At 43.5% G+C, this 15156-nt stretch overlaps 1 protein-coding gene across 9 annotated transcripts in view; it reads left to right on the forward strand.

The window, feature by feature from the left end:
* The first annotated feature begins 10665 nt into the window (after positions 1–10665).
* TRIM9 (tripartite motif containing 9) overlaps positions 10666–15156 on the forward strand; it is a 93301-nt gene continuing 88810 nt past the window's right edge. For all 9 annotated transcript variants that reach the window (XM_070419784.1, XM_070419801.1, XM_070419815.1 and 6 more), the window contains exon 1: positions 10666–11622. In XM_070419784.1, coding sequence (XP_070275885.1) covers positions 10801–11622 — 822 coding nt within the window. In that variant the 5' untranslated portion in view covers positions 10666–10800. The remainder of the gene's footprint in view (positions 11623–15156) is intronic.

A 15156-nucleotide genomic window follows, 5' to 3' on the forward strand; every position in this document is an offset into this window, starting at 1 on the left:
GCATCATCAATATCTTTCTCATTTAATACAACACCCGCAGGAAGTGAATACTATTGTTATCCTTACAAATGAGTTAACTCAGGCTTGGAGTGGGTAGAAACTTGCCCAAGTTTACAAAACTAATAAGACTGGAGACAAAATTGAAAAAGCAATCTATCTGACCCCAGAGCCCATGGTCTTAACTACTATAGTGTCCTGCATCTGATCCTGACTAGTTGTCTTGAATATTTGACCTCTGTAAGCCTCGGTCTCCTCATCTGTGAAATGGGGATAATATTGATAACTAACAAAAGACCCATAAGAGGGTGAGACAAAGAAGGTATTTAAAGATGGTCCACAAACTATAATGTGCTAAATAATCTTAGTTATCATTTCTTCCTGATTTGTTCTAGATTTGCTCCTTAGCTCTTTCAAATACTTATAAACACATTCCTCAGCTAAAAGCAAGTTTCTCAAGGGTACAACAATGACTTCTTTGCTTTTAATTTCATCTCTTACAGAATTTGGGTATATAGTTAGGTACATAGTTAGGGCCTGATAAATGTTTCTTAAATAAACATAGGCATGTGGGACAGCAATACCAGAGGTTTTGTCTGGGGAGGAAGCTTGGTTAAGCCATTTTGCAAAGGCTATTCAGGCTTTTAGTCAATTGTCCTATGTATAATGATCATTAAATACAAATACATCTTTTACTTTAAAGCAATACATAAACTAAGTAAATCAACCTCAAATCAATGCCGGAAAAGACTAAAAACTTCACAGCTCCTCCAAAAGATCATGTGTCTAGAAGAAACGGGAAATATGTGAATAGTGTATCAGGACTAGTGGCAATAACTCCCCCTTCACTTGAATTTTCTAACTGTTTTCTCTACTCTACAAAGATAAACTCTCTAAATAGTGTTAATAAAGGTAGTTTGATCAGTGTGTGACCATGATGTTATCAATGCACACTTTCTAAAAGGCATACTGTATGAAGGCGTGGGGTAGGTGGCAGGGATGGGCTAGAAGAGGTCCATGGGGTGATATGGGGGACATATGTAATACTTTCAACAGTAAAGATTTTTAAAAATAAAATAAACAAATAAAAGACATGCTGTAATTCTCCAAGCAAATTAATTCAATCCTTCCAAAGCTGGAGATTTTGATGTTTATCAACTTAGCACATTTAGAGAGTAGAGGGGAGAAAAGAGAAGAAAGGGGGCAAATCACTTGCCTCTATCTCCCCACCAAGTGGTTCTGTGCTGGAGAACCCCAGACAATCCCTGCGGCATGGCCATGTCTTTAGTCTTGAACGAGGTAATGGCGAATGAGCCTTTTCCCTTCCAACATGACAAGTTCCCTATAGGGCAAGGTCCTTGCATCTGCTGCTCTCCCTGTCCCCAGATTCCCCCATAGCTGCTTCTTTTCCATCTTTCAGGATTTTTTTTTTGCATCTCTAGCTATTAGCCCCACCCGACTCAGTCCCACCCAATAACCCTATTTAAGCATCTCCACATTTATCTGGGCCTGAAATTATCTTGTGTTTCTTGTCTATCTCTCTTAACTTGAGCTCCTTGAGGGCTGGGAACTCTGCTACATTCTCAAATGCTTGGCACAGAGCAGGTGCTTCTACCTCCCCGGCATCCCATCTCCAAGCCAGAAAGGCTGTATCAAGGGCACATGTAAGGAAGTGGTGGTCCCTGGTCCTTGGTGGTACCCTGCAGTCTCATGGTGAGTGGAGTATCTCAGCTCTGCCTCTGGCAGTCTCAGCTCAAATCTTAATCCACACACTTGGTATATTGTTGCCAGGAGTCTACATCATGACTGCCAGGGTTCAAATTGCTGCTCTGGCTCTTCCTAGCTGGGTGATCTTGGGCTAGTTATTTGACTCCTCTAGGCCTGTTGCTTTAGTCTTACAATGGGGATATGTAGCACTTATCCTGCAGAGTTGTGAAGATTCACTGACATGAAAGTACCAGGCTGAGCCCAGTGCCTGGCACAAGGTATGATCTCAATAAATGGTAGTTCTGCATTTATTAACGGTGCAAGAAAATGTGCACATGTGCCACTAATCCCTCTCCCATGGTAGACCTCACTAATTTATGATACCATTCTTTCTTTAAAACAAATGGCCTCACAACCTTCACAACACCATCCTCACCTAGACAGTCACTACCAATAAATCATTTGGAATCGGGCAAACTAAAATCTATTAGCTCTTCCTAATGCAGGAAGTTCTCAACAGGCTGTCAAGCAGGATTATTAACATTGAGCTTGGTGTCCAAGAGTAAATTGGTAGGTAATTTTGCCTCTGGATAAGTGGCAAATACAGCAGTAGATATCCATGGGCAAACTCACTAGCATGGGAGAAGAGGAGGTGATGGGAGAAGATGCTCTTGATAGATGAGAGTAGAGGGGAAGGCCCTACATCCTCCCCTTAGATTTGGCTCCCAAGAGATTATAAAGATCAAGGCTATTAGAAGGCAGTGGTGAGCAGTGCTCTGATTTACTCTCCTTAGATGGAACAGCTTTGATGGAAATTGGGATTTCACCAGGAAAAATCATCCCTCATGATTCATTTGAATTATTATTAAACATACCGAACACCTCCTAACAATTTCTGGATTCTAGTCAATATCATCATGGGTCTAAAATTTTAATGATATTTTTACATGACAAAGAATCTAGCAGATTATTACTAATTGGTAAGGGGAGGGGACTGTTTTAGAAGTGCTAACAGGATTAGTTATGGAGCTTTCCCAAGAGCTCAGGAGCCTGCCAGATTGGATGGATACAAGGAAACTTTCAGACCAAAAATCTGAAGTTAAATGAAGTAATTGAGGTGGGGCTTAGTCAATATTATTGATATCCTTATAAGAGCTGATTGGAACAGAGATGGGCACAGAGGAAGCACCAGGTGAGGGCAACAGCAGAAGAGGGTCATCTACAAACCAAGTAGAGAAGCCTCAGGAGGAACCAACTCTACTGACATTGATCTTTGACTTCTTGCCTCCAGAACTATGAGGAAATAAATTGCTCTTAAGCCACCCAGTCTGTGGCATTTTGTTATGGCAACCCGAGCAGACTAATACAAATAGCTTTGGAATCAGTCAAATTTATGTTAGAATCTCAACTATTCCATTCAGTAACTCTCTGGCTGTTAACTCTCTGAGGGTTTTTTTGTGTGTTGTGTCTATCTGTGTGTGTGTGTGTGTGTGTGTGTGTGTGTGTGTGTGTGTGTGTGTTAATCAACAGTAAACAGAGATGACATAATACTCTCAATTACCATACATTTTCATCTGAAGCTACAGGTATGATCTTGGTCTCCAAAATGCAGACAAGAATTGCAGAAAAATATAAGCAAAGTCCATCTTGCAAGAAAAGAGGCAGAGAAGAGGCAGCGCCAACAAATGAAATAAATTTTAAACTTATAGAACTATGATTGATTATGGTTAAATAAATAGTTTATTAAACCGTTAATACTAATAAGGAAGCAGCTTGTTTCTAATTAATTTTCTGAGAAAGCCTCTTAAATGTAGGTTCTCAAATAAATGTCTTCACTTGGGGAACAGATATCTAATAATTATGGTTTCTGGTCAGGCACATTAAGATTTAAGTTAACACTCTGAATTTTGACACTTAAATTATTTTTAGTATAATTGTTTCTCTAGCAATCAAAATTCCAACTGATACCTTTTCTCCTACCTCACAATTTTACACAATGGGTATGAAACATCACAAACCTGTGTGTGTGTGTGTGTGTGTGTGTGTGTGTGTGTGTAAAACACATAGTACTCATAAACTTAGTTTACATAAATGGGATATCCCATATGCTGGAAAAGTAGAATTGGTGCTTTTAAAAAATATATATTTTTATTGATCTCAGATAGGAAGAGAGAGAGAGATAGAAACATCAATGATGAGAGAGAATCATTGATCGGCTGCCTCCTGCATGCCCCACACTGGGGAACGAGCTGGCAACCCAGACATGTGCCCTATTGGGGAATCCAACCATGACCTCCTGGTTCATAGGTTGATATTCAACCACTGAGCCACAGTGGCCGGCCAGTGACTGGGTGAATTGGTGCATTTTTAATGACTTCCACACTCCCCCTCCATCTCCACCTATAATCCATCTCTTCAAATCCCCAGGTAACCATGGTTTACAAGTTGATGTGCATGCTAAATAAGTTTCTATGTGTTCGTATAATCATATGAATATTTATGTAGAGGTGCTTTGAGCAGGGGCCATTTTTAACCTACCAAAAACAAAATCATCTCATATACAATCCTGTGTATCTTCCTTTTCTAAAGCAGTAACACCTGATGGAAATCCCTCTAAATCAGATGCTAACCAACTCATTCTTCTGTAATGGCTTAGTCATATCCCATGGTACAGATGCAATATAATTAATTCAACCATACACTGTCAATGAACATTTTTGGTTTGTTTTTTTTCTCCTTTGTAGACAATATGAACCTCTTTCTATAAGTATTCTTTTACATATGAGTGCTTTTTAGCATATAGCTCCCTAGTAATGGAATTGGTAAGCTGAAGTTTTTAATTTTATTAAATATTTATTGTTAAGTTTAATGGACATTTCCATACAGCTTACTTAGAATCTTTACTTACAATTAATTGACCATAGATAGGTAAGTCTATTTCTAGACTCTATTCTGTTTCATTGATATATATGTCTATCCTTTAAGCCACTAACAAAACACGTTAATTGCTATAGCTTTACACTAAGTATTAAAATCAGTATCAATTTTTCAAGTGGGATCTTTTTCAAAATACGTTTGGCTGTTCTAGCTTCTTTGCATTTTCAAGTAGATTTTTAGAACCTGCTTGTCAATTTCTACACTGCCCCTCCCACCCAACCAAAAAAAAAAGGCCTTCTGAAAATTTTGATTGGAATTGCTTTGAATCTATAAATCAATATGGGGGAAATGTCCATCTTAACCATTGAGTCTGCCAATCTATGAACATGGCACATCTCACCATTTATTAAACCTGCCTTCAATTTCTCTGCAATGTTTTGCAATTGTCAGTGTTTAGATCTTAAACATATTTTAATTCAATTTCATGTTCATTGATGCTGTTGTGAATGGTACAGTGTTTAATATCAATTGCTAAATTGTGCATTGCTTGTATAAAGAGATAACATTGATTTTTGTATATTCCACAAGTTTTCTTCACTCTGGCTAAAGGGAATATGAATGATTCCTGGCCCTATGTGTATAGGACTGTGATTCCTGAAAGGAAGCAAAGAAAGAGGTGAGTCCTGCCTTCAGTCAGACTTTCTACCCGACGGCAATTTCCAGACTGTGACATGGGAAAGAGGAACCAAGCAAAGCCCACCAATCTGCCTGACTTGAGGAGACAGATATTGGATTTGGAGAAGGTCAAGGAAGCTAGAATTTGCAGAGGAAAGAACTAGACAACGTTTCAGGTGTCTTGGGGATTTGCTTGGGTCTTTAACTGAACACAATGCGTGCATGTGTGGGATGAACCTCTCACAGGTTGGGCAATAACTTCTGAGGAAAGAGCAATTACTGGAATTGTAATACAAACAATTCTTCTTCCCCATCTTCAGAATGTTCATTTTTCCTCAGAGTTCAAAAATTGTATCTGTAGATGCTAGGTCTTTTTTCATCCAAGTCATCTGTAATTCTAAAATCCTTTCAATCTGTAATCTCATCTCTCTCTTGGATGCAGGAAAATTATTGTTTCAATTGTGATTTTTCTTCCATCTGTGCCTTTTTCTCCTTCTGGGATTCCTATTACTCATAAGTTGGGGCTCCTGGATTTATCCTCCAACTCTCTTACCCTGATACAAGACTCATTAAACCTCCATCTTCCCAGATTCTCCTGTCTACCTTTTCCAAAAAGCGCTAATAATATGTTACTTATAGTTGGAAATACTACAAAACTTGAATAAGGCCATCATCCAGTAGTACGAAATAAGCAAAACACTCTTAGTTTACTATGATAATTGCATAATTTAAAAAACAAAGGAATACCAACAATAAATAAATATGAAAATTATTAAAGGATGGCACAAATATAGCAAGTATAAAATTAAATGTTGATGGGCTAAATAACCCCATTAAAAGAAGTTTCCTCTGAATCTCTTTTGGAATAGAACATCATCCCCATCAATTTCCAAATAATGCAAAATTGTACAAAACACATCCAGCAATATCATTAATCACAAAGTAAATACAGCATTTTTTAACTTTGTGTCAGAGAATCTTAAAGTGCCAGAGTCTAAAATCAGCTCCTTTCATTGATTTTTCTCCCCCTACAACTAAAGATTGGTAACTCCAGGAGAGAATGAGGGGAGATGCTTTCTTCTCTGAGTGTCATTCTTTAGAATTAAAGAGACTGTTGTGTTAATAATTAAGCATTGTAGTCAAAAGCAAATAGGAAACCACCTAAAATTTTCATTGGTAAACTTTTGTCCTTTTAAAAATGAGGAAAGCTGCTACGACATTTTAAATTTGTTCAACTCATTGCTAAAGAACCTCATGTGGGTGAATAGAAAACAATCAGGCACTTTACACAAACAGGCACATCTACACTCACCCCAGGAGTGATGAAATAACAGTCCTTGTGCTTCAGAGCATGGCTGATCACCAGCTAGAAGAGAGAAGACATTCCCTATAGTATTTCTATAATGTCATCAATTATACTCAGACTAGAGGTCTGGTGCATGAAATTCATGCATGGGTATGGTCCCTAGGCCTGGCCTGTGATCAGGGCCATCTTCCCCAGCTGCCCGCAGCCAGCCAGGTCGCCCACTGCCACCCACCCCGGTTCCCCATTTGCCATCGGGTGATCGGTGCCTGGCGGCCGGGGGAAGGGAACAAGAGGTTGGCTGTTCCTGCCCACTCACCAGCCCTGCCTCTGCGAGGGTGGCCATCAGGCGATCGGAGCCTGCTGGCTGGGGAAAGAGACCAAGAGGTGGTCAGCGCACCTCATAGTTACTGGTCCAGCGGTCATTCTGGTTGTTCTGCCATTAGGGTCAATTTGCATATTACCCTTTTATTATATAGGATGCTTATTTCCCTTTAGACTCATTGGGGGACTTTAAAGTCCATTATGGCCAAATAGTGCAACAGGAAGGTAAAATCTTGAAAGATTTACAAAAATTTTTAAATAAATTAATTCAAGAAAAATAATAAACCCTCAGGTAAGGTAAGCAGAATAGCATAGAAGTGAACAAAGATCATTTTGGGGTATTTTATCACACCCAGAGCATGGCATAGAGTAGAACTCAGGATTTGTTGAATGAATGGATGAATGAACAAATGGAAGAACAAACTTACATGGGCCTGGGTTCAAATCCCAGTCTCACTGATATTGACATTGAGTACTTTGCTTATCCTCAGTTTACTCATCTTAAAAATGGGGATAAGTGTGCCCACCTCTTCTTGTTATTACACGACTGAAGTAGGTAATGTGTGTAAGTGAATAAATCCAGTGCCTAGTGCAGAGCGAACAATCAACAGATAACAGTCATTTAAGAGCTTTCCTGGAATTGACTTAGCTAATTCTTGATCAAATAGATCTCACAACTAAATCATCTCAATGTATTTCATAATAGATCTAATATATTTATATTGCCTTTATTGTAAAACTGTATTTTATTGAGTCTTTGTGAAACCCATAGCATATTACAATACAGACATTCCCTACAACTATCCTTTATTTTGAACTAAGCATACATTTTCTGCTAATAAGCAGACCTCTTAGATGGTGCCTTGTTTGGACTGAGATAACAAAATACCATAGACTGAGGAGCTTATAAGCAACATCATTTTCTTTCTCCCAGTTCTGGAAGCTGGAAAATACAAAATCAAGGTGCTGGCAGTTTGGTATCTGGTGAGGGCCCGCTTCCTCATATGGTGGAAGGAAGCAAGGGAGCTTTCTTGTGCCACTTTCATAAGAACACTAATCCCATTCGTGAAGGCTCTGCCCTCCTGACCTAATCACCTCCCAAAGGCCCCCACCTCCTAATACCATCATCTTGGGAGTTAGGATTTCAAGATATGAGTTTTGGGGAGACATAAACATTCGATCTATAGCAGATGGTATCCTGTGGTAAGTAAAGTTCAAACTCATAAAAAGAGTAACAGTTGCTCACCTTGAAATATCCAAAGCTTGGGCTCAAGGCTATTACGACTTTTGAGCAAATGCATACAAAAGTCATGGAAAGGATTGTATTATGAGTGGTACTAACACCTCTAACAGTTTCTTAATAATTACCTTCTTGTTTTTAGCAATTCTCTTGGGACCCCTAAAATAGATGTATCCTATAGATACAGATGTTCCAAACCCACATGAAGAAATTCTATGTAAACAGAATACATAAGCTTTTGGATGCTCTGAAAGTCGGGTTAAAAATAAATCATATAGCATTTGTGGTCAGTGTAACTTTTTGTTGTTTATTTGTTTTGTTTTGTTTTTGTTAATTCTCACCTGAGTATATTTTTTCTATTGTTTTTTCAGAGAGAGTGGAAGGAAGGGAGGGGAGAGAGAGAGGAAATTTCAATGTGAAAGAGACACAAAGACGTGTTGCCTCCCACAGGTGCCCCCACAGGGTCAGGAGAAAACTGGCAACCTAGGTATGTGCCTTTGACCAGGAATCAAACCCTCGACCCTTCGGTGTGCAGACCGAGGTTCTAACCACTGAGCGAAATGGCCAGGGCAGTGTAACTTTAAATAACAATAAGAACATTTTCCCCAAACAGTGATCAAGTGCTGTTTTCATTTATAAAAGTGTGGAAAGATAACCTAGTTTATTGGACTATTTCTCCAAGGGCAGGGTTATAAAAAGTTATTTTTTTTTCTGGGCAGTAAAGTGGCTTTAAATGTAACTGCATATAATCACATTATCTCATTTTTGGGCACAACCTGGGCATGTGCCCTTGACTGGAATTGAACCTGGGATGCTTCAGCTGCAGGCCGAAGCTCTATCCACTGAGCAAACCAGCCAGGGCTTTTTTTTCTTTTCTTTTCTTTGTTCTCTATCATAAACTCACCAGTTCTGCAGGCAAGGCGCAGGACCAGATATCTCCAGCAATGTTTGGGGAGAGGAAGAAGGGTGCTTAATATATGAGGACTAATACTAGAACCCTCATTGGAACATTTCTTAGAACTTAGGAAGAGTTTTTGTTATTTCATGAATCATTCACAAAAGGCAGCCATGTCACTATGTCATTTTACTCAAAGATTTTTCTTTCTTTTCTTAAAAAATATATTTTTATTAATTTCAGAGAGGAAGGGAGAGGGAGAGATAGAAACATCAATGATGAGAATCGCTGATCAGCTGCCTCCTGCATGCCCCCTACTGGGGATCGAGCCTGCAACCTGGGCATGTGCCCTTGACTGGAATTGAACCCGGGATGCTTCAGCTGCAGGCCGAAGCTCTATCCACTGAGCAAACCAGCCAGGGCTTTTCTTTTCTTTTCTTTTCTTTTCTTTTCTTTTCTTTTCTTTTCTTTGTTCTCTATCATAAACTCACCAGTTCTGCAGGCAAGGCGCAGGACCAGATATCTCCAGCAATGTTTGGGGAGAGGAAGAAGGGTGCTTAATATATGAGGACTAATACTAGAACTCTCTTCATCTTCTTCCCCCGCATCACCATCACTTAAGGAAACAGAAAGAACTCACCGTTCTGAAGCTGTGGTAAGGCCACGTGACATTGAATAATGTTGATTGGAGCCAAATATTGAGACTCCACGGCGACACAGTGATTTATCCGGAGCTGCTGAACTATGGGAGCGCAGGAACAGGCAACCCATTCCTGCCTCGACTGAACCAAAGGTCCTTCCGGCTCAGTGCAGAGAGCACGGCGAGAACACAGCTTTGGGAGGCAGGGAGCGTGAACAGGGGACAACAGAGGCTCCTTTCACACCACACCTTAAGCAGCCTCTGTGCCCAGCCCGAATTTAAAGCGGGAAATGAAGGGGCATAGATGTGAATTAATACAACGAGCCTTTACATCGGTCACCTAGTTTAACTCTAGGAAGTCGATATTATTAGGCACCAGGGACTGAGGGTGAGACTGGAAGAGACTCTTGCCCTGGCTCCCGCCAGGCGCCGTCAGACTCCCGGGATGCGGGAGCGCCGGGGGCAGGCTTCGGCGGGTTCACGAGGGGGACAAAAGCCTGGCTGCCATACAGAAACCCGGGCCTCAGCGAGGGCCTGCCGAGGCTGCCAGCAGCGGAAGAAGAAGGGGGGGTCTGCTCAAAGCCAAACACAGAGTCTTGGCGAGAAGCACCAGCCCCCTCCGCCAGCCTCCTCGCTGCGGGGAGGGGTTTCTCACGCCCCCCGTTCCTGGGTGACTGCACCGGAGTCGGAAGAAAGCGGGGCGAGGGATGAGTCATCCCGCCTAATTCCTCCTTCCGAGTCCCCTCGCCAGCCCACGCCAGCCCCCTCCCGAGATCATGCAGCGGGGAGCGCAGACTTCCCCCGTCCTCAGATCCTCCACCAAATCCACTCTGGCCTGCGGAGAAGGGGGAGGGACGGGGCGTTTGGCCAATAATAGCTTCGCGTTCTTGCCTGCCGCCCAATAGACCGCTGTTTACAGGCAGGGGCGGGACTAGGAGGGCAGAAGTGGGCGGTCCCGGGCTGGCCCGGCGCCGCGGTGCAGCAGCTCACAGGGAGCGCGTCTCACAGGTAGTCCGCGCCTCGGCGACTCGGGACTCGCTGCCGCCGCTGGCCAAGGTGCTGGACACTACCGACCTGTCGGCCACCTCGCCAGCTCAGTTGCCCGTTGCAGCCGCGGCTGCCTCGCTCCCACCCGGGTCCCCATGGAAGAGATGGAAGAAGAGTTAAAATGCCCCGTGTGCGGGTCCTTCTATCGGGAGCCCATCATCCTGCCCTGCTCCCACAATTTATGTCAGGCGTGCGCTCGCAACATCCTGGTGCAAACCCCGGAGTCCGAGTCCCCCCAGAGCCGTCGGGCCTCGGGCTCCGGGGTCTCCGACTATGACTACCTGGACCTGGACAAGATGAGCCTGTACAGCGAAGCGGACAGCGGCTATGGTTCCTATGGGGGTTTTGCCAGCGCCCCCACTACTCCGTGCCAGAAGTCCCCCAACGGAGTCCGCGTGTTCCCCCCGGCTATGCCGCCACCGGCCACCCACCTGTCACCGGCCTTGGCCCCGGTGCCCCGCAACTCCTGTATCACCTGCCCCCAGTGCCACCGCAGTCTCATCCTGGATGACCGGGGTCTCCGTGGCTTCCCCAAGAACCGCGTCCTGGAAGGGGTCATTGACCGCTACCAGCAGAGCAAAGCCGCGGCCCTCAAGTGCCAGCTCTGCGAGAAGGCGCCCAAGGAGGCCACCGTCATGTGCGAACAGTGCGATGTCTTCTACTGCGATCCGTGCCGCCTTCGCTGCCATCCGCCCCGGGGCCCCCTAGCCAAGCACCGCCTGGTGCCTCCGGCCCAGGGCCGCGTGAGCCGGCGGCTGAGCCCGCGCAAGGTCTCCACCTGCACAGACCACGAGCTGGAGAACCACAGCATGTACTGCGTGCAGTGCAAGATGCCCGTGTGCTATCAGTGCTTGGAGGAAGGCAAACACTCCAGCCACGAAGTCAAGGCTCTGGGGGCCATGTGGAAACTGCACAAGGTGAGTCCTAAGAAACCCACCCCTAACTCCCCGCGCCTCCGATCCCTCGGTTTTGCGCAGACAGTCCTCCTCTTTTGCGCACAGTGCATCCCAGCGGGGGCGCAATGCAGGTGCCTACAGCATTTGCTTCCCCCGTCTGGTGCATTGCAGGAAGCGCAGGCGGATCTTAAACCGAGCACACTGGAGTTGACTATCCCCAGAGAGTTGCTGCGGGGATGCCTTAGAGCGGGTCTCCCGGGGGCGTTGCGGGTGATCCAGGCGCAGGGAGCCCCCTCTCCGAAGCAGACGAGCTGTTTGAGGTTGAGGCCAGCATGCGGGAAAGCTCTGCGTGACTGGGCAGAGCAGCACCAGTGCCCAGGGCCGCCAGGGTCGCTCCAGGGCAAAGCAGGCTGCTGGGCTCTGGCCATGGTCCTTGGGGAGGAGGTGGGGGCGGTTGGGTGGCGAGGACCTCCGGGGCTGGAGCTGTTAGATCGCAGGCGTCACAGTCTCCGTGGGGGCGAGAGAAAGCCACGGGCGGAATACTGATGAGTCTGCGCGTGCCCAGACGCCGCGAACCTGCTGGAGGGGCTGCGTGGGGGCCCGTGCTTTGCGCTCGGGAGGCAGAGGAGTGAGGAGTGGGGTGGGGAAATCCTAAATGCTATGGTCGCCTTGGCACCTGGGCCTGCAGGCTTAGATTCCGACCCTCTCCAGGGGACCTATGGCTGGAGTAGCAGGACCTGAGCTTAGGTGCAGTCAAGGCCTGAAGGCTGGGCAAGCGTCTCTCCCAGGGTCATCCCGTCCTGCCAATCTCCCACCCACCCGTTTGTCCAAGATTCAATCCCTTTCCTCTGTGTAAACTTTGAGACACCTGTTACCAGATTTATCTTTCTGGTCTCTTTTGATGACGTTTCCGCCAAGACCTACATGACTTGTTCCCCTTTGACCTGCCTCATCGATGACATTTCCTCCTCCTCATTCCCTCTGCTCCAGCCACAATGTCCCTCTTGCTGTCCCTCAGCCAGCACCAGGCACCTTCTGGCCCCAGAGCCTTTGCATCGGATGCTCCCTCAGCCCAAGGTGCTCTTCCCCAACGTGCTATCCCCATATCTGAGTGGCTCACTCTCTTGCCTCCTTCAGATCTTTGCTCAGATGTCACCTTTGTCCTGACCACAGTTGCTGCCACCATCTCAGACATCCTTTCGTTTCCTTCCTACTTTATTTTTCTCAGTAGAAGTTATCACTATCTGGCATGCTCTATGTTTTAATTATGTTCTTTTTGTATGTCTGCTGCTTCCCTCCTCTCCCTCCATCCCCATACCCTAGAGAATAAGCTTCAAGAGGAAAGAGACCCGCCCTGGCCAGTCTGGCTCAGTGGATTGAGCATTGGCCTGTGGACTGAAGGGTCCCGGTTTCCTTTCTGGTCAAGGGCATATACCCAGGTTGTGGACTCAGTCCCCAGTGAGGGATGTGCAGGAGGCAGCTGATCAATGATTCTCTCTCATTGATGTTTCTCTCTCTCCCTCTCCCTTCCTCTCTGAAATCAATAAAAATAATTTTTTAAAAAAGAGGAAAGAGATCTTTATAATGTTATGTCCACAGGGCTTGGAAGGAAGGGAACCATTCTTGAGATGTACACAAATGTGACTTCTACTTTTTAAGTAATCCATTCAGTGGGGGTGTGAAGGGTAGGGCAGGGGTCCCAGATTGTTGTAGGGAGGGTTTCTTCACATCATTTCATTGCAAGCCCAGGGATAAGGCCGGGCCTAAAGATGGTGTTCAGTCCCCTCGGCTATGCCCCCACTCAGGATTTCCCAGCATTCCTTAGGCCTGGCCTTTGAGAGAGGCCATTGATATTTCATTTACAGAATGAAAACACACACACACCACTTTCAGCAATCAGGGAGGGTTTCTCAACTCAATATTAATTGCCCGTGATCCACATTTACAGTCATTTGTGTTCTCACACATAACCTATCAAACCATGTTAGTCTTGCTGGAGATCTAATTCAGCACAAATTTGAGCTCCACTAGGCACATGCCATTATTTTGAAAATGCTTCAATTTAAGTGTTTTTAAATGACAATTTTGAGTGTTTTCAAAAATTTAGTTCACAGTCAGTTTTCATTTAATTGTGTGCATTCACTCTTAAACTGCTATGTTGAATTGCCTTTCTATCCTTGGAACTAAGAAATTAATCACCCTATCTGGAAAGAGGAACTTTGAGCCACACACTAATTAGGATGGTCAAACAAGAGCGTTATTTTTCTGTGAACAAGAGCCTAAAGTACTTTATCCATTAAGACTAAAAAAAAAACACCTTTAAACCTGTCTAGCCCCATGCAGATTTGAAATGTTAAACCATTTGTTTTATCAGTAATGGGAAGCTGTGAGTAGACTCTGTGATATGGACTGGGTTGAAATTTAGATGCCTGCTAAAAAAGAATAATGTTAAAGCCCTTGAGATTTAAATAGGCTAAGAAGGGAATGTTGGCTTGCTTTTTTTAAAGATAATTTCTTCTCTAATCTTATGCTGATTTTTTCAAAAATAGTAAATAGGTATAAATTTGGTCAGTCAATATCAGGATTATTAAACTTCCAAGAAAAAAATAAGGAAGAAGGATGACAGATTTAAACATTCACTTACCATCTGTTGATGAACAACAAACATTACTCCCCCATGTTATCTGTTTAATAGGGTAGTTAATGTGTTAACGCTTGATCTTCCTCATATAGTTAATGATACCTCTATCCTCAGAAAAAGCTCATGGGCTGGAAGTTTTATGCTCTTTAAGACATAAAAGAACAAAGATTTACACTAATTAATTCTCCCAAAGTTGGGCAATTAGTTCTCTACACAGGTGATTACTAGACCCGAAAGTTTTCATTAACAGTCTACCATGTTAATTAGCCATTTCTAATGATAAAGAAAATCTTATCTATAATAATAAAAGCGTAATATGCTAATTAGACTGAACAGCTGAATGACCTTCCGGACGAAGCCAGGGCTTCGAGGGCCAAGCCCCTTTCACGAATTTTGTGCATCGGGCCTCTAGTGAATAAACATTTTCCTTGGGCACTAAGTCATTATCTGACTCAAGAACAAATGACTGAAGTTATTTTTAAATAATTTTTAAAACTAGTTAAAATATATCTGTTGTCAATTGACCAAATTAAAATACTTTTCAGACATATATGACCTTCAAAATCCATGAAAAATTGCAATGCAAGAAGAGGCATTAAAAGATAAATATCTGCTATTAGTTTTATTTAGTATCAGCACTTGCTATGTTCCTTTATCTAATTTAGGTTGGTATAAAGAATTGTACACACACAAAACAAATCATTTTGTAGATACTTTCAAATATATCATTGTAATCATTATTATTACTTTGTAATTTTTAGCAATTCACATTCCTAAATCTAACATTATTCTTGATTCCTAATGTGTTTTATCAATTATTGAATCAGTGATATATTTGTGGCCAGCTTTGTGTTTATGCTGTTGTGCGAGGATTTACTTTTTCTTTGCATCCTAAACACTAACTATTCATTCAT

This window comes from Myotis yumanensis, unplaced genomic scaffold, assembly GCF_028538775.1.
Source record: "Myotis yumanensis isolate MYYU_CA2020_CCGP unplaced genomic scaffold, mMyoYum1.0.hap1 SCAF_1, whole genome shotgun sequence".
NCBI lineage: Eukaryota > Metazoa > Chordata > Mammalia > Chiroptera > Vespertilionidae > Myotis > Myotis yumanensis.